The sequence below is a fragment of the Mastigoproctus giganteus genome, chromosome 7 (genome assembly GCF_048544385.1).
Source record: "Mastigoproctus giganteus isolate SK-2022 chromosome 7, ASM4854438v1, whole genome shotgun sequence".
NCBI lineage: Eukaryota > Metazoa > Arthropoda > Arachnida > Uropygi > Thelyphonidae > Mastigoproctus > Mastigoproctus giganteus.
Genome location: NC_143581.1, coordinates 141,518,379 through 141,537,972, shown reverse-complemented (window position 1 = coordinate 141,537,972; position 19,594 = coordinate 141,518,379). Strand labels below are relative to the sequence as shown.

General features: G+C 37.9%; 1 protein-coding gene across 1 annotated transcript in view; it reads right to left on the bottom strand.

Moving 5' to 3' along the window:
• Positions 1 to 19,594, bottom strand: part of LOC150083234 (uncharacterized) — a 480,979-nt gene that overhangs the window by 47,067 nt on the left and 414,318 nt on the right. Inside the window, exon 4 of the mRNA XM_090378445.1 lies at positions 5,730 to 5,837. Coding sequence (XP_090234571.1) covers positions 5,730 to 5,837 — 108 coding nt within the window. The remainder of the gene's footprint in view (positions 1 to 5,729; positions 5,838 to 19,594) is intronic.

Genomic DNA, 19,594 nt, shown 5'->3' with positions numbered 1-19,594 from the left:
CATCTGTATTAAAACCTACAATGTTGTTATGAAGCAACCATTTGGATAATGGTAAGTTGTTTTCTCCATTTCCATCATCTTCATTTACGACTAAAATTTCATTTGAATTTAATTTTTATTTCTTTAAGCAATTTGATACGGCTGTCGAAGTAATGTTGTTCCATGCATCATTCAATAAATTTATAACATCCAATATCGACACAGACTAAGTTTCTGTTATCTTTGAGTGATCAGATGTAGAACTAGAAATCTTTTATAAAATCTTTTCAAACTCTTGATTACACATATGTCCATTGGTTGTAAAATTGATGTTGCATTGGGAGTAAGAAGCACCAGCTTAATGTTGGACAAATTTTGAATTTGGTGATGTGCATTACAGTTATTAGCATTAGCAAAGGCACATGATGCAAGAAAGCCAGCTTATATAGCATCAGCCAAAAAAAAAAAAAAAAAAAACAAAAAAAAAACCCACCCTTGTTACGCCCATCCATTCGCTCCAAAGGTTTGTCAAGTTCTGCCTTGAATCTATTTAAGCTATCAATTTCTACAACGACAGATGGAATTTTGTTCCACAAATTAACCACCCGCTGGCTAAAGGCAAACTTTCGCACATCTATCCTACAACCGTCTTTCCTCCATTTGAATTTATGCCCTCTCAGGCGATTATTATGAACATGAGAAAGAATCCCATCCGCATTGAGCATGCTCAAACCATTTAGAGCTTTATGCACCCCAATCAGATCACCTCATAGGTGTCTAGTCCCCAGACACTGTAATTTGCAAAACTTGATCCTTTCTTCTTAACAGCAACCCTTTGTTCCATTCACTAATCTTGTTGCCCTGCTCTGTACTCATTCCAATAGCTCTGCATCCTTTCTAAAATGAGGCCTCCAGACCTGTATACAGTACTCAAGGTGTAGCCTGACCATTGCCTTATACAAGGGGATAATCACCTCTTTATCACTGCAAGAAAAATTCCTGTATATATCATTGACAAGACACCACGAGCTACTCTTGCGGACCATCTGTACTTCTCAGAAAACTTCATATCTGCCTGCACAATTACCCCCAGGTCCTTTTCATTCTCTACCACTGTCAGTGTGGTACCACAGAGTTGATACGTTACTGTGGGATTACTGCTTCCCATATGTAATACTTTACATTTGTCAATGTTAAACTTCATTTGGCACCTCTCAAGCCCATCTGCTCAACTTTTCTAGATCCTGTTGCAGCAGTGTACTGTCATTAGTGTCATTAACAATCCTAGCTACCTTCGTATCGTCTGCAAACTTGGACATTAAGCCTGATATACCATCATCAATATCATTTATAAATACAGAAAACAACGATGGCCCCAACACTGAACCCTGAGGGACTCCACTAATAACATTAGTCCATGAAGAGCAATGTCCATTGATTACCACTGTCTTCTCCGACTCAACCATCCCTTTATCCATGTCAGAAATTTGCCTCCAATGCCACACTGCAATTTGTGCAGCAGTCTTCCATGTGCAACAGTATTCTAAGATCCAAATATATGATATCAAACTTATTCTTTGCATCCAGTTCCTTTGTGACTACATCATAGTATCCAATCAAATCAGTCAGACAAGGCGTCCCCTTAACAAGCCTACGGTGTATCTGACTTATAACTGAAGCCTTGTCTAGATGATCCTGCAATACTTCTTTAACCAGTGCCTCCATTAATTTTCCTGGATTAGAAATTAAACTAACAGGTCTGTAATTACCTGTCTCCCCTTTGATTCTCCTTTGTGGATTAGGGTCACAATTGCACATCTCCAGTCCACGGAAGCTCTCATAATTATGGCGAAGGGTTTGCTTACTTCCTTTGCCGCCTCATTTAATATAACCGGATAGATTCCATCCACCCCAGGTGCCTTTCTTGTGTTTATCTTCAACAATTTCTCCTCCACTTTACTCTCAGTTATTACAAGATTATCTAGCTTACTGCCAGAGTTGAATACACCTCTGGCATTCCCCTCCCTGAATAACTCCTCATGTGTGAATGTGAATGCAAAATATTCATTTAGTTTGTTAGCTACCTGAGCAGGATCATCAACAGTTGAACCATCGATATCAAGTGGACCAATCTGATTCATCCCCTTCCTTCATCAATTGGTTCCACCATATAGAATTTAAATACTGTCTCAGACCACTGCAGTCACCTTTACGAAAGCAAAAACCCTCCCGTTTACCCTTGATGGTAGTTATCTCTTTGAGTAAATCCCACTTCAGCACACTGTGATCACTACCACCTAGTGATTCCTTTATCTGCAGATTCGTGATGCACGAAGAATCAATACTGATAATCAGATCAAGAGTATTACTCCCTCTAGTTGCCTCCCGAACATGCTGCCGTAGAAAACAATCATCCAATAAATCCACAAAAGCCTTGCTAGTGTGTGAGTGACCAACCCACAGTGCAAGCTCTGGCATTGATGTGGGCAGCTGAGAGCTTGATGGGCCCCTCAATTTAAATCCTTTGAGGGCAACCACCCTGTCCTTCAAGCTCTCATATAAGCACATAACAATGCCAAGTTGGCACCTGATTTCCTCGCACTCCTTACATCGCGCGCACACACAAAGACATTCCCCTTGGCAATATCATGTCCCATTCCTGATTGCTCCACAAACATCAAACAAGGAGTGCATTTCAATAGACTGTGATTCAGAGGACAACTGCCCCCCTCAGTTCTCCCCTGAGCCACAGTACTTCCACTAGTTTGAACCATTTGCTTTGCTGCTCTGGTCTGAGTCATGATTTCTATTCAAGTTCAATAAAATTCCAATACAAAATATAACCCTAAACCTACATCCCAATGCAGTTATAACACTATATATATATATATATATATGTATTTCGGTATCGAATATTATCGCCAAGTTACGTTATATGACTTTCTTATCCCCTTCAACTTATATGTATTAATTTATGATGTTACGTTTGTAATAACTAGGTCGCTATATTTATTTAGTTAAAAAAGTACAATTCAATTTACAATGAAATTTAATAAGACTAATAAACCTTACTGATTAATTGATACTACTATACTTGCTATCTAGTTTTCCATTAAACCTTACGCATTATCAACTAACAATAAAATATTTTCTTCTTTTAGAATAGCTCTTATTCCAATCATTTACGTATTGCGAGAAAAATATCCGAAGTCATCCAAGCTTTCTAGTTTGCAGTGTAATCCACAGGAAGTTTCCTTACGTTTTTGAAACACCGAGGTTTTAACGATTTTCTGATAACAAACAGGTTTTTTTTTATCAGTTCCTGTCATATTTGCGCATATGAGCATTGTCAAGTGAGCCTTTGATTTTTTTCTACTAACAACATTTTCCCCCTTTGAATTTAAATGTATTGTCAGGTGTAAAATTATAAAAAAGTCCTGTTTTGTAGGTGTTGTAGATGTCTTTGTCATTGAAATCTTTCCTGATTTCTGCCCAAACACAGTCAATCCATTCATTTGCCATTATTGGATCTGCAGATCGAGATTCTCCACTAATTTTTGCATAAACGACATTATGTCAGTTTATTATAAATCGATCCAGCCAACTGTTGTCACATACAAAATCATCATGTCCAAATTATTTAGCAAATTTTTCCACTTGAGCTTTTAAGATCAGACCATCTAGAAAATGATTGAAAATCCAGCACGTCTTTGTGTAGGGAACCATTGAAGCAATGCCTCATCAACGTTTGTAACCTCGCACTTTCTGAATTTATTTTTTTATCCCCCCCCCCCCGGTTATGTTCTTTTCCAGTGCCAATATGTAAACATCTTTATTCTTCCACAATGTCGATACACTTGAAGAGGATACACACCTCAACATTTTTTGCACCACATTCTAACTCGCGAATAATTGAACTTTTTTGCAAATCGAGAGAGACTTTCTTTTATTAGTAGACATGTTAGTAGAACCAACTTTTCATCATCCTCGTTTATTCATTCAACTGCTGTTTTCTGGAACAACCTTCCTTCATACGTATTTCCTGAAAATTACAGTCTACGGAAGTTCAAGTCCAATGTCAACAAATATCTTCTTTCGTCTTCTCAACCGCCAACCCATGATGCACGGTACTAAGTACTATAGGTTCTAATACCTCTCGTGTTTGGGGTTTTCATAAAAAAAAAAAAAAAGAAGTTTCCAGAGGAAGGGTTCATTTCTAACTGATTTTACTTTAAAATGATGAAGTGATCTACATACGTTCTTAGAAGTCCTGAAATGCATACAAAGTTCTTAGAAGTCACAAAAAATTTTTATGGTTCAGTGAATACAAGACAATTTGTAAATAGGGCAATGCAACAAGCAGAATTCCAATGCACTATTATATCGCCCCTGTTCCTGGAAGGACAAGGTTATAAACTGGCCGCTAATCCAATGTAGGTGGTCATAAAGCTAAGTTGCCCTTTTCATTTTCATCTATTCCAAGAATTGGGTTTTTGACTACCCGAGCAATGTGCAAAAGCAAGTTTAGGTGTGTAATACATAAGTTTTATTGCAACTTGTTATGGTCATCAATGTCAACTAAAAAGTGAAAATATAGTGGTATTCAATCAAGCAAATGATTTTTTAATTTCACATTTCACCTTGCACTGCAATTTATGAACTTCCCAGGCCACTTACTTGAAGAAACTATGAGATACAATACTCAGAAAGAACTGCAAGTCGCATCTCAAAGAGCACACTGACACATAGTAAAATGTTTTATTTGACTACTATGATAAATATAAACCAAAAAGGCAGTAAACCACGTGCAACAGGTTTTTTGAAGAACTCTCCAGCTAGACTAATATCATTATTATTTCAAGAATTTTTCAATGTACTAATTTATAAGAACACAACAGTAATACGATTATTGTAGTTAGGAATATAAAGATATTTATAAATTTTAAATTTCTTCTTTTATTATCAGCATTTTTTTCTTATCAAATATAATTATTATGTAATCGTACAAGTCTCTCTAAAATATAATGAAACATAAAAAGAGATGTTCAATTGAGCAGTCTATCTATTAGACAGTCACATAACTGCAGGATAAAATCCCATAAAAGGGTAAAGTGCAGCCATTATCAACACACTGCAGAATGGAAGCCTCCTCAACAATTCATGCTGAGGGAAATGGACCATAATCTGCCACGCTGGTTCAGTGCGGGTTGGCAGATCGACCGTATTCAGCAGTCTGGGGCTTGAACCCCGGTCGACTCAGAGTCGTGTGCTACTGCACTCCCGCTTCTGACCACTCGGTTACGGAGGACCCAATGCCATCTATTTGAAATTATTATTATTATTAGCCATAAGGTGCAAGGAAGTCTGCGACTTATAATGCACCCGGCAAAAAAAAAAAAAAAAAAATTATTTACACTGCGATGCAGAGAGAGAGAGAGAGAGAGAGAGGTAAAAGAAAATCACCAAGAAAGAGAAGAATGATATGTCTATGATATAATGCACAACAGAATGGGAAGTGAGTCATCTTAGAGCTATTGCAGAAACTGTGGGTGAAATGGTAGGTGGGTTAAAAGCATGTTAAGGGAGAGACATGACTGTAGGGTTTTACAGCAGTGACAAGGTTAAATTCTATTTATAGAACATGCCCATTGAAGTTAAACAATCATTTAAGTTTTTTATTACTATAAGATATACAACACAATTCATAATTGGGTAAATAACACTAAAGTTAAAGATACACTTAAACTTACTTTGGTATTTCAGCAACATATCTTTGATAACCCACGGTATTTTTGCCATAATCAATTTGCTTTTGCCTTCGCTTTAAAACTTCTGGATCAGTCTCATAGTCTTTACCACTATGATAAAAAAAAAAAAAAAAAAAACAAAGAAACTATTCAATAAACAAAACACTATGAACATACCATAATGAGAACAAAGCCAGGAATGGCTCAACAGACAACCTCTATTTGAATCATTCATATAAATAAATAAATAAATAATTTTGAATATTTCAACTGAGTATTAATATGTTAATGTTGTCACTATCCTGAAAGCTTCAGTTTTTCAAGGATGTTAGTAAGAGATGATAACAATATCTATGGAAGAGGTTGAACAATATTTCGTCTGTAGTGAAAAGCCTCATGAGAAAATTAGTTCATTACAGTCAACTGCACCATCTCATTCACTAGCTGTATAAGAGTAATTATCTAATGTCACTCAACAAATTGCTCAATCAATGCTTATATTAACAGCACAAGGAAGGGATTGAATCATATTAGGCCACTTGAAGTTAATGAGTTGACTGTTGATGATACTGCTCAGGACTGCTGACAAATTTTATAGGTATTTTGCATTTACATTCACACTTGTGGAATTCTTTAGGGGAGGGGTTGCCAAAATTTAATCAAACTCCAATGGGGAGTTGAATGACTTTGTGATAACTGAAAGCAAAGTGGAATTGTTAAAGCTGAAAATAAAAAAGGCACCTGGAGCAGATGGGATCTATCCAATCATATTAAGGGAGGCAGTAGAGAAGATGAGTAAATTCTTAGCCATAAATAAGAGAGCATCCTTGGATTCAGGGGAGATCTCTTTGGATTGGAGATGTGTGAATGTATCCCTAATTCATAAAGGGGGATCAAAAGGTGACACGAGTACAGGCACTCCAACTTACGTAAAAATTTCTGGTAATTCGTTCCAAAACCTCAGAAGTTGAAAATTTCGCTATATAACTAAGCTACGTATTAGTTTAATATAAATTTATGTCAAATAAGCACAACACAAAAATCACTTTTAACTAAACCAACAATTAGTAGTTGTTGATGACTCTATTGTAAGGGAAACGGGGAACATGCATTGTAAAAAGGATAGGTGGAATAGGACCAGGGTATGTCTGCCAGGGGCAAAGGTTGATGACACGCAGCAGATATCATCTTTTAATGGCACAAAAGGTGATATAGTTGTACACGTTGGCACTAATGATATCAAGAGTAGGAGACTGGCAGAATTACTTAACAAGTACAAGTCACTGTTGAAAAAAAGCCGTGAATTAGGGTTGAATTTGAAAGTGTCTGCAATTCTGCCCAGACACGATAGGAGGGAGTATATGATGAGAGCCTTGTCGATCAATTCGACCCTGGAAAGATTGTGCAAGGCTCAAGGGGTAGAATTTTTTTCAGTCTGGACTGTACTTGTTAACAGGAGACACTGCTTCTACAGGAATGAGATACACTTAAATAGAAAGGGTGCAAGAATATTTGCTGATGCTATCGAGGCAGTGTTGGGGGGGGGGGAATACAAAGACTAATAGATTAACAGTAGCCACTGGCAGAGGTGAAAGTGATTCTTGCAATGCTTCTATTGGAATGAGCAGAAGTCTGAAAAACAAGATGCAGGATATTTCAGAGACTGCTGGGAGTCATTGTGGTACAAGTAAACACATAGGTTGTGTTAGGGTAGCTAAGAATAGAAACAGGTGCATGTATACTTGCGTGTACACCAATGCTAGGAGTTTGGTAAATAAATTCGATGAATTTGAGGTATTGCTCAAAACATCAAAGGCAGATATTGTTGGGATATCAGAGACGTGGTGTCACACAGATATAAGGGATGCAGAACTGGAATTTGGGGAGTACAACGTCTACAGAAAGGATAGACAGGATAGGAAGGGGGGAGGGGTTATGCTATTAGTTAAGAAACAAATAAAATCCAAGGAAGTGAAGCCAGTCAACATTGCTGGACAGTGCAATGTCGATTCAGTTTGGTGTGACATAAGCATTGGGAGATCAAAATTGAGAGTAGGAGTGTGCTATAGGCCTAATGACTCTGATGAGTATAATAACAAACTGTACAGGGAAATAGAGTGGGCCAGTACATCAGAGAGTCTTATAATGGGGGATTTTAATTTCCAAGATAATGACTGGAATTTGTGGGTTGGTCACTCACACACTAGCAAGGCTTTTGTGGATTTATTGGATGATTGTTTTCTACATCAGCATGTTCGGGAGGAAACTAGAGGGAGTAATACTCTTGATATGATTATCAATAGTGATTCTTCATGCATTAAGAATCTGCAGATAAAGGAACCACTAGATGGCAGTGATCACAGTGTGCTGAAATGGGATTTACTCAAAGAGATAACTACCATTAGGGGTAAAGGGAAGGGTTATTGCTTTTGTAAAGGTGACTACGATGGTCTGAGACAGTATTTAAATTCTATACAGTGGGGCCAACTGAAGATGTTACCAACAGTAAATTCAAAATGGGAAGCATTCAAAGAATTTATCTTGGAAGCTACTAAGCTTTACATACCAACTAAGAAATATTGTTCAAGGTTTAGGCCTAAATGGATGTCAGATGAACTAATGAGACATATGACAGAGAAGAAAAATGCATGGGATACATATAAATTAACACGTGACACAGATAGATACAAGTTGATCTGTAACCAAGTTACAAAGGAGGTTAGGCAGGCAAAGGCAGATTAAGAGAAATCTTTGGCAAGGGATGCAAAAAAAAAAACAGCAAAGAGTTCTTTACTTATGTAATGTCTAGAAGGAAGGGGATGTATCAGATTGGTCCACTTGATATCGATGGGTCAACTATTGATGATCCTGCTCAGGTAGCTAACAAACTAAATGAATATTTTGCATCGACATTCACACATGAGGAGTTATTCAGCGAGGGGAATGCCTGAGGTGTATTCAATTCTGGCAGTAAGCTAGAGAATCTTGTAATAACTGAGAGTAAAGTGGAGGAGAAATTGTTAAAGATGAACACAAGAAAGTCACCTGGGGTGAATGGGATCTATCCAGTTATATTAAAGGATGCAGCAAAGGAAGTGAGCAAACCCTTAGCCATAATTATGAGAGCTTCCTTGGACTCAGGGGAGACTGGAGATGTGCAAATGTGATCCCAATTCACAAAGAAGGATCAAAGGCCGACACAAATAATTATAGACCTGTGAGTTTAACTTCTGTTCCAGGAAAATTAATGGAGGCACCGGTTAAAGAAGCACTGCAGGATCATCTAGACAAGACTTCAGTTATAGCTCGGACACAGCATGGTTTTGTTAAGGGGAAGTCTTGCCTGACCAATTTGATTGGATACTATGATGGAGTCACAAAAGAACTGGATGCAGGGAATAACTTTGATATTATATACTTGGATCTTAGAAAGGCTTTTGATACTGTTGCACATGAAAGATTGCTGCACAAATTGGAGCAGTGTGGCATTGGAGGCAAATTGCTGCTATGGATAAAGGGGTAGTTGAGGGGGAGAAGACAGAGTGGTAATCAATGGACATTGCTCATCGTGGACTAATGTTATTAGTGGAGTCCCTCAGGGTTCAGTGTTGTTTTCTGTATTTATAAATTATACTGATGATGGTATATCAAGCTTAATGTCCAAGTTTGCAGACGATGCGAAGGTTGGCAGGGTTGTCAAGGACACTACTGACATTATGCTGCTGCAACAGGATCTGGAAAGGTTGAGCAGATGGGCTGAGAGGTGGCAAATGAAGTTTAACATTAATAAATGTAAAGTACTACATATGGGAAACAGCAACCCCAGAGCAATGTATCAACTCTGTGGTACTATACTGACAGTGGTAGAGAAAGAAAAGGACATGGGGGGGTAATCGTGCAGGCAGATATGAAGTCTCTGAACAGTGCAGATGGGCTGCAAGAGTAGCTCATGGTGTATTGTGAATGATATATAGGAATTTTTCTAGCATGGATAAGGAGGTGATTATTCCCATGTATAAGGCTATGGTCAGACCACACCTAGAGTACTGTATACAGACCTCAAGGCCTCATTTCCAGAAGGATGTAGAGCTGCTGGAACGAGTACAGAGAAGGGCAACAAAATTAGTGAATGGAACAAAGGGGTGCTCTTACGAAGAAAGGCTTAAGTTTTGCAGCGAGGTGATCTGATAGAGTTATATAAAGCCTTGAATGGTTTGAGCATGCTAAGTGCTAATGGGATCCTTCCTCTTGCTCAGAATAATCACCTGAGAGGGCATAAATTCAAATTGAGGAAAGACAGATGTAGGATAGACGTGTGGAAATTTGCCTTTAGCCAGCGGGTAGTTGGTTGGTGGAACAGACGTCCATCCCTTGTCATGGAAGTTGATAGCCTAAATAAATTTAAGGCTCAGCTGGACAGGTATTTTGAACGAATGGAGGGGTGAAGCGGTTTTTTTTTTTTTTGGCTGATGCTGCATAAGCTTGCTTTCTTGCATCATATGCCACTACTAATGATAATGCTAAAGGATGTAAAAACAAAACATGTGGCCAACACATTTACAAACGCTACTATTGGTTGAGAGGCAGGGCTACACTTTCATCGTTATCATATGTTCCGTTATAAGAATCAATTTTTAATGCCTTTTTAACATTTTTCTAAAGCATATTTCTGGAAGTCATGACCATAAAACAATAAAAACAATTTGCACTTTCCAGTTCATTGGGCTTTTCTGTTAGTGAAATCTATTATAAACGGGTAGTAAACTTGATCTTATTGCATTGGTGATAATACCAACAAATGGAATTGTGCAGGTTTTTATGTTATTATGGTGAAATGTGTTTTCCCTTCACTGAAATCTTCAAACACATAAAAAATTAATTTTCAGAATCTTCTCTTCACTTCTATTTGCTTATTACAATGATGAAGGGAAAGCGACCAACAGAAAGTGCAAGTGGTGGCAGTGCTAGGAAACAAAACAAAATTCATCTAGAAATGAAGATGAAAATGATTAAGAAGTAACACGCAGGACAAAGTTTGTCATCTACTGCATGGGAATTAGGTCTCGCTGCTTCAACAGTGAATACTGTTTCAAAGAACAGCGAGTACATAAAAGAATTAAAAGTTAAAGGATCAATGCTTTTAAGATCAACAGTGTTCAGGTGTTATATTGAAGATGGAAAAGCTATTAATAATATGGATGGAAAACAGAGTGGTTATCAATGGGCACTGCTCTTTGTGGACTAATGTTATCGGTGAAGTTCCCTAGGGTTCAGTGTTGTTTTCAATATTTATTAATGATATTGAGATAGAGGTGTATCAGGTTTAATCTCAAAGTTTGCAGATGGTACAAAGGCTGGCTGAGTGGTTAAAGATAGTAATGAGTAGGCTACTGCAACAAGAATTATAAAAAAATTGTGTGTGTGGGTGCAGAGCATGCATAGTGGAAGTTAAATGAAACTTCTTTAGGCGAATATTCATCACTTGAATGAGGATCCCGTATTGACCTTATGAATGCCATAGGCGACGAATCTGCATGAATGGAAGTCTTGGAAATATGAGACATTCCATTACCAAATATAGTTTCGGCAAGTGCTGTGGCATTAGATGATATTTAAAACCATTTCACTTCGATAGAGCCGGAATCACTTTGTTCTTGAGAGAGAGCCATGACAGCTGTTACAGTCTGACATTTGATTCTGGCTGTGTATTACGTGTTGAAAGATTTGATGGAGTAATTCTGGCAGTCAGTTTTGGCTTCTTCGCTTTTCATTTATGACTGGGCTTCAAGGACTCTTCATCGTTTTCATTTGCAGTATCAATTTCCATGACGCCTTCTTCTAAATTCACTTCTAATATTTCTGAGGAGATGTAAAGTTCTGAAGATGTGGATGGAACCTCTCTGGCTTCTTTGTTCAACTCCATTTCATGCTGTAATTTCTTTTAAATAGCTTAGATATCTCCTTTGTACTCAATGGAGGTGGTTTTTGGCAGACGCATTGCATATATACGTGCTGTATACATCTTACAATACTAACTATTAGTCTTCGGCATGTTGAATTATAAATTCTTTTCCATCGAAACTTTTTATTAAATATGGTGGAGAATGATGAAAGAAACAGCATGACGCAATCAGTAGGGATACTGATTGGGTCATGTGTTGCTCGTGCATGGTACAGAGTGGTACAATGGAATCATTTCGTGTCACATTTTCTTGGTGATAAGATAAGCCATAAGAGCTTCTACATGCTCTTATCATAAGAGCATGTAGAAGCTCTTACTGTACTGTTCACAATCTTCTGGTCTATAGCTATCCCTAATCTCACTTTACCTTTGCTTTCAACTACCTCACACCATACAGATTCTATCCTCGCTTATATAAGTTCTGAATCTGGAAACCATTTTATTACACTCAGGCTGCATTTAATAAGAATGCACTATACATATCATAGTGAAATTCATCATTCCACATTTCTGAGTGACAGCACTTTCCTGTTAGCTCAGATATGTCAACACTGTTGTCCTTTTGGCAGTTCAAATTCACTCACTTTATTGACAGTGTCCTCGACATTATTGTAGACAGTTAAGAACAAGTATTCTGTATACTTCACTATCTGCACACAATTCTTAAGTTATCTAAATTTGTTTCCCTAACATTATTAACATTAGCAGAGGCATATGATGCAAGAAAACAACTTATACAGCATCAGCCAAAAAAAAAAAAAAAAAAAACCCTTCCCATTTCACCCATCCATTCACTCCAGATGGCTACCTAGTTCTACCTTGTATTTATTTAAGCTGTCAACTTCTACAACAGATGGAAATTTGTTCCAGCAATCAAACACCTGCTGACTAAATGCAAATTTCCACACATCTATTCTACAACTGTTTTTGCTCAATTTAAATTTATGTCCCCTCAAGGGATTAATCTTGGCAAGAGGCAGAATCCCATCAGCATTGAGCTTGCTCAAACCATTCAAGGCATTATACACCTAAATCAGATCACCTCACAAGTGCCTAGTCACCAGACACTGTAATTTGCAATTCTTAAGCCTTTCTTCGTAAGAGCAACCCTTTGTTGCATTCACTAATCTTGCTGCCCTTCTCAGTACTGATTTCAGCAGCTCCTAAAATGAGACCCCCAGACCTGTATACAGTACTCAAGGTGTGGCCTGATCATTGTGTTATACAATCACCTCCTTATCCCTGCCAGAAAAATTCCTGTATATCACTGACAAGACATCACGAGCTACTCTTGCAGACTGTCTGCACTGCTCAGAAAACTTCATATCTGACTGCACAATTAGCCCCCAGGTCCTTTTCATTCTCTTTGTGGTACTACATTATGAATGTAGTACCACACAGTTGATATGTTAATCTGGGGGTTACTGCTATCCATATGCAGTACTTTGAACTTAAGTTGCCACCTCTCATCTATCTACTCAACTTTTTCTAGATCCTGTTGCAGTAGAGTACTATTATCAGTGTCATTAACAAACCGCAAACCTTTGTATTGTCTGCAAACTTAGACACTAAGCTTGATATACCTTCATCAATATCATTAATACATATTGATTGGTTGGTTGGTTTGGTGTTTATTGGTGTATTGGCAACTGAGGCAATAATGTGCCAGAATAATAAATACAGAAAACAATGGACCCAATAACATTAGTTACCAAAGAGCAGTGAGCAGTGTCCAACCTAGCGGCAATTTGCCCTTAATGCCATACGACTCCAATTTGTACGGTAGTCTTCCATGTGCAACAGTTGCAAAAGCTTTCCTAAAATCTGCATATATATATAAAAATAATTTTTTCCATCTAGTTCCTCTGTGACCACATCATAGTATCCAATCAAATTGGTCAGACAGACTTCCCCTTAACAAACCCATGCTGTGTCTAAATTATTACTGCAGTCTTGTCTAGGTGATCCTGTATCACCTCTTTAACCAGTGACTCCATTATTTTCCCCAGAAGAGAAGTTAAACAAACAGAAGTGTAACTACTTATGTCACCCTTTGATCGTCTGTGAATTGGGGGCACACATTTGCAAATCTCCAGTCCATGGGGACCTCCCCAGAGTCAAGGAAGCTCTCATAATTATGGCTAAGGATTTGGTTACTTCCTTTACTGCCTCCTTTAATATAACTGGATAGATCCCATTCACCCCAGGTGCCTTCCTTATATTATAAAATCATTTAGCTCACTACTAGAGTTTAATAAACCTCTGGCATTCCCCTCCCTGAACAACTCTTCATGTGTGAATGTAGATGCAAAATACTCATCCAGTTTGTCAGCTACCTGAGCAGGATCATTAACAGTTGAAACATAGATAAAGTGGACCAATCTGATTCATTCCCTTCCTTCTAGAGTTTACATAAGTAAAGAACTCTTTCCTGTTTCTCTTTGCATCCATAGCCAAATTATCTTTCTGTTCATTTGAATCCTCACTACCTTCACAACAACCTTGCCAACATCAGCCACAAACACGAACTCTTGAGACATGTGGAAGTATTACTTTGACCCATATTATCAGATAAACAGATATTTATATTACCCTCTCTCCATTAGCAGTTACCCTGTTATCTTTCAGTTCTCATCAATGAAAATGGCAAAGATCTTTGGACTATCGTGTTCAAATGTACTGTCCCTACAAAACAGATTCCACCTTATAGGACAGGCCACAATTATAAAGGTGATTTAACTTAATCCATAAGGCTTTTGGCATATATGTATAGTCCATGCTATCATGCCTTGGTGGAATTGCAGATACTCATTATTGCACACATTATTGTAATTATTAAATAGTTCTATTGTGCTGGATTTCACTCGATAATTAGTTATCGTTTTAATTAATGTTATTCACATTAACTCATTATGAACAATCATGTAATGTCCTACTCAACACTTTTTTTTTATCACAAATTTCGAGAAATGAGAATTTCAGGGCTAGCAGATTGACAAATTTAAGACCTATGGAATTAGGAATTTGTCTGTAAGCAGTTAATAAACTTTAGTAGTACTGCTTCTATAGAAGCTTTTCTGTGTAAATTCATTCAAAAGATAACCGTATTGGGTTTGAAGCTAACTTCAATACTGTACACATAAGTTTACAAGACTGACGAGAGTGGTTACTTATTTTAGAGAGAAAATAAGTAACCACTTATTTTCTCTACAAAATAAATAAATACGAAAGAAAATGAGATTTTACACCAGGTTGCAAAATCAGAAAAAGAGCAAGTGCTAATGACTCGCACGGAATTCACCAGCTTTCAAAAACTACTCACTTTCTGTTCTCTACAAGAAATCAATCAGGCAAACAGAGAATTGGTTGCCACATTTTCATTCTACATTTGTTCAACCTGAAGAAAGATGTCTAAAAGTAATGAAAATGCCAGAAAAAGCGAGCTATGCCAATTCTGACAATACGCCAGGTGATCCAGATGTACATAGTAATATACACCTCTAATGCAACAAATGGACTAAAATGTGATTGTGATTCAGAAATCAAAAATTAAAAAATGTAATTTTTGATTTTTCCTCAATTACAGATTCCTTAATTTCCACCCAAGACACAAATAATCTTCAACACACATACAGAATGTTGGATCCTTATGAAAATTCTTCCTTGTTTCTATCTTGGTCTGGCGTTTTGATAGCCTGGGCAAGTTATTCTTAGATAATATGCCTTAAAATACTGTTGGGAAAAAAAAAAAAAAAAAAGCCACGAGTTAGGGTTGAATTTGAAAGTATCTGCAATTCTGCCCAGACTCGATAGGAGGGAGTATATGATGAGAGCCTTGTTGATCAATTTGGCCCTAGAAAGATTGTGCAAGGCTCAAGGGGTAGAATTTTTTTCAGTCTGGTTAACAGGAGAGACTGCTAACACCTTTTATAATTTTACTTAACACCTTTCTATTTTACTTAAATAGAAAGGGTGCAAGAATATTCGCTGATGATATCGAGGCAGTGTTAGGTGGGTCGGAAAACTGCTAGCTTGGGGGAGGATATAAGGACTAATAGATTATCAGTAGCCAATGGCAGAGGTGAAAGTGATTCTTGCACTGCTTCTATTGGAATCAGCAGCAGCCTGGAAAACAAGATGCCAGGGTATATCAGAGACTGCTTGGAGTCATTGCGGTACAAGTAAACACATGGGTTGTGTTAGGGTAGCTAAGAATAGGAACAGGTGCATGTATACTTGCATGTACACCAATGCTGGGAGTTTGGTAAATAAATTTGATGAATTTGAGGTATTGCTCAGAACATCAAAGGCATATATTGTTGGGATATCAGAGACATGGCGTCACACAGATATAAGGAATGCAGAACTGGAATTTGGGGAGTACAATGTGTACAGGAAGGTTAGACAAGATAGGAAGGGAAGAGGGGTTATACTAATAGTTAAGAAACACAAAATCCAAGGAAGTGTAGCCAGTCGACATTGCTGGACAGTGCAGTGTCGAGTCAGTTTGGTGTGACATAAGCATTGGAAGATCAAAATTGAGAGTAGGAGTGTGTTATGTTGTTATTATGGTTTTTTAGGAGCATTAGCAACTAAGGCCATATTGCTCCGGGTTATGCGGTGGTCATTCCCTGACCTTTCTGCATCCTCCTTATTTGGTGATCACGAGCTTGAACCCTGGTCTAATCAAGAAGCGTGTGCTATGCACTGCTGCTCCTGCCCAACAGCTACGGATGCGCCAAGGAGTGTGTTATAGGCCTAATGACTCTGATGAGTATAATAGGGAACTGTACATGGACATAGAGTGGGCCAGTAAATCAGAGAGTCTTATAATGGGGGATTTTAATTTCCCAGATATTGATTGGAATTTGTGGGTTGGTCACTCACACTAGCAAGGCTTTTGTGGATTTATTGGATGATTTTTTTCTACATCAGCATGTTCAGGAGGCAACTAGAGGGAGTAATACTCTTGATCTGATTATCAGTAGTGATTCTTCATGCATTAAGAATCTGCAGATAAAGGAACCACTAAGTGGCAGTGATCAGTGTGCTGAAGTGGGATTTACTGAAAGAGGTAACTACCATCAGGTGCAAAGGGAAGGGTTTTTGCTTTCATAAAGGTGACGACGGTGGTCTGAGACAGTATTTAAATTCTATACGGTGGGACCAACTGATGATGTTACCAACAGAAAATTCAAAATGGGAAGCATTCAAAAAATTTATCTTGGAAGCTACTAGGCTTTACATACCAACTAAGAAATATTGTTCAAGGTTTAGGATATCAGATGAACTAATGAGACGTTGCAGAGAAGAAAAATGCATGGGATATATATAAATTAATGGGTGACATTGAAGCCTATGATAGATATAAGCTAGTCTGTAATCAAGTCACAAAGGATATTAGGCAGGCAAAGGTTGCAAAGAAAAACAACAAAGAGTTCTTTACCTATGTAAACTCTAGAAGGAAAGGGATGAAGCAGATTGGTCCATTGGATATTGATGATTCAATTGTTGATGATCCTTCCCAGGTGGCTAACAAACTAAATAAGTATTTTGCATCTACATTCACCCATGAGGAGTTATTCAGGGAGAGGAATGCCTGAGGTGAGTTAAACTCTGGCAGTGAGCTGGATGATTTTGTAATAACTGAGAGAAAAGTGGAAGACAAACTGTTGAAGATAAAAAAAAAAAAAAAAAAAAAGGCACCCGGGGTGGATGGGATCTATCCAGTTATATTAAAGGAGGCAGCAAAGGAAGTAAGCACACCCTTAGCCATAATTATGAGAGATTCTTTGGACTCAGGGGAGGTACCCATGGATTGGAGATGTGCAAATGTGACCTCAATTCAGAAAGGAGGATCAAAGGGCAACACAAGTAATTATAGACCTGTTAGTTTATCTTCTGTTCCAGGAAAAGTAATGGAGGCACTGGTTAAAGAAACACAGCAGGATCATCTAGACAAGACTTCAGTTATAGTTTGGACACAGCATGGTTTTGTTAAGGGAAAGTCTTGCCTGACCAATTTGACTGGATGCTATGATGTGGTCACAAAGGGACTGGATGCAGGGAATAACTTTGATATCATATATTTGGATCTTAGAAAGGCTTTTGATACTGTTGCACATGTAAGACTGCTGCACAAATTGGAGCAGTGTGGCATTGGAGGCAAATTGCCGCTATGGATAAAAGGATGGTTGAGTAGGAGAAGACAGAGTGGCAATCAATGGACACTGCTCATCATGGACTAATGTTATTAGTGGAGTCCCTCAGGGTTCAGTATTGGGTCCATTGTTGTTTTCTGTATTTATAAATGATATTGATGATGGTATGTTAAGCTTAATGTCCAATTGCAGACGATACGAAGGTTGGCAGTGTTGTTATGGACACTAATGACAGTATGCTGCTGCAACAGGATCTAGAAAAGTTGAGCAGACGGGCTGAGAGGTGGCAAATGAAGTTTAAAATTGACAAATGGGAAGCAGCAACCCCACAGTGACGTATCCACTCTGTTGTACTATACTGAAAGTGGTAGTGAACAAAAAGGACCTGGGGGTAATTGTGCAGGCAGATATGAAGTTTTCTGAGCAGTGCAGATGGTCTGCAAGAGTAGCTCATAGTGTTTTGTCATTGATATACAGAAATTTTTCTAGCAGGGATAAAGAGGTGATTATCCTCTTATATAAGGCAATGGTCAGGCCACACCTTGAGTACTGTATACAGGTCTGGAGGACTCATTTTAAGGATGTAGAGCTGTTGGAATGAGTACAGAGAAGGGCAACAAGATTAGTGAATGGAACAAAGGGTTGCTCTTGTGAAGAAAGACTTAAATTTTGAAAATTAGTGTCTGGAGACTAGGCACCAGCGAGGTGATCTGATTGAGGTGTATAAAGCCTTGAATGGTTTGAGCATGCTCAGTGCTGATGGAATTCTTCCTCTTCCTCATAATAATCATTTGAGAGGGCATAAATTCAAATTGAGGAAAGACAGATGTAGGATAGATGTGCGGAAGTTTGTCTTTAACCAGCGTATGGAACAGACTTCCATACTTTGTTGTGGAAGTTGATAACCTAAATAAATTTAAAGGTGTGCTGCACAGGTACTTGGAACGAACGGAGGGGTGAAGTGGGAATGTCCTTTTTTTTGTTTTTTTTTTTTGACTGATGCTGCAGAAGCTTGCTTTCTTGCATCATATGCCTCTACTAATGCTAAAATAAGCAGTCTTCTCCTTGGTCTACCGGTTGAATGGACCAAAGGGAGTGTTGGAGTCTGCATCAGCAAGGTATGAAGGATATCTAGGAGCAGGGTTCTCTCTGAGCTGTGTTCCTGCATTATCACGTAGTGGTTTTGGAAGTGCCATGCACTACATTACAGAATGCAAATGAACGTGGTCACACCCAGGTCCCAGCCTGCCAGGGACCCCCTTCTCATAAAGGTTTTGCATATTCCTATTACTGGAATACAAATTATATCTGTTAGGATCCATAGATGCAAGAAAACATGGAAGGACCACAGCAAAATAATTCCAATAAATTATTTTTCAGGGAAAATGTACCTCCTAACCCCAACTTGATAAGAGGAAGCATTTTATTACTATCGTTAAAGAATATATGGGAGGTGTATAAGGAATATTTTCCAGTTGTTCATGCCTTATAAAATTTCTTAAAACTGCCAAGAATGGGTTTCATAAAGGAAATTTTATATTTATAAAATCAATTAATCCAATAATTATAATTATGTTATTAACTGTTCATCTTTCCAATTCATATGTAAAAATTGCATGTCATATACATATATACAGAGAGAATCGGATTATTAAAAGGTCGAAAACCACTGTTTTAGGTATTTCTTTTGGCTCAGGGGTGCCGTGAAAAAATTACTGGGACACTAAGGGAGCCATGAACCAAGA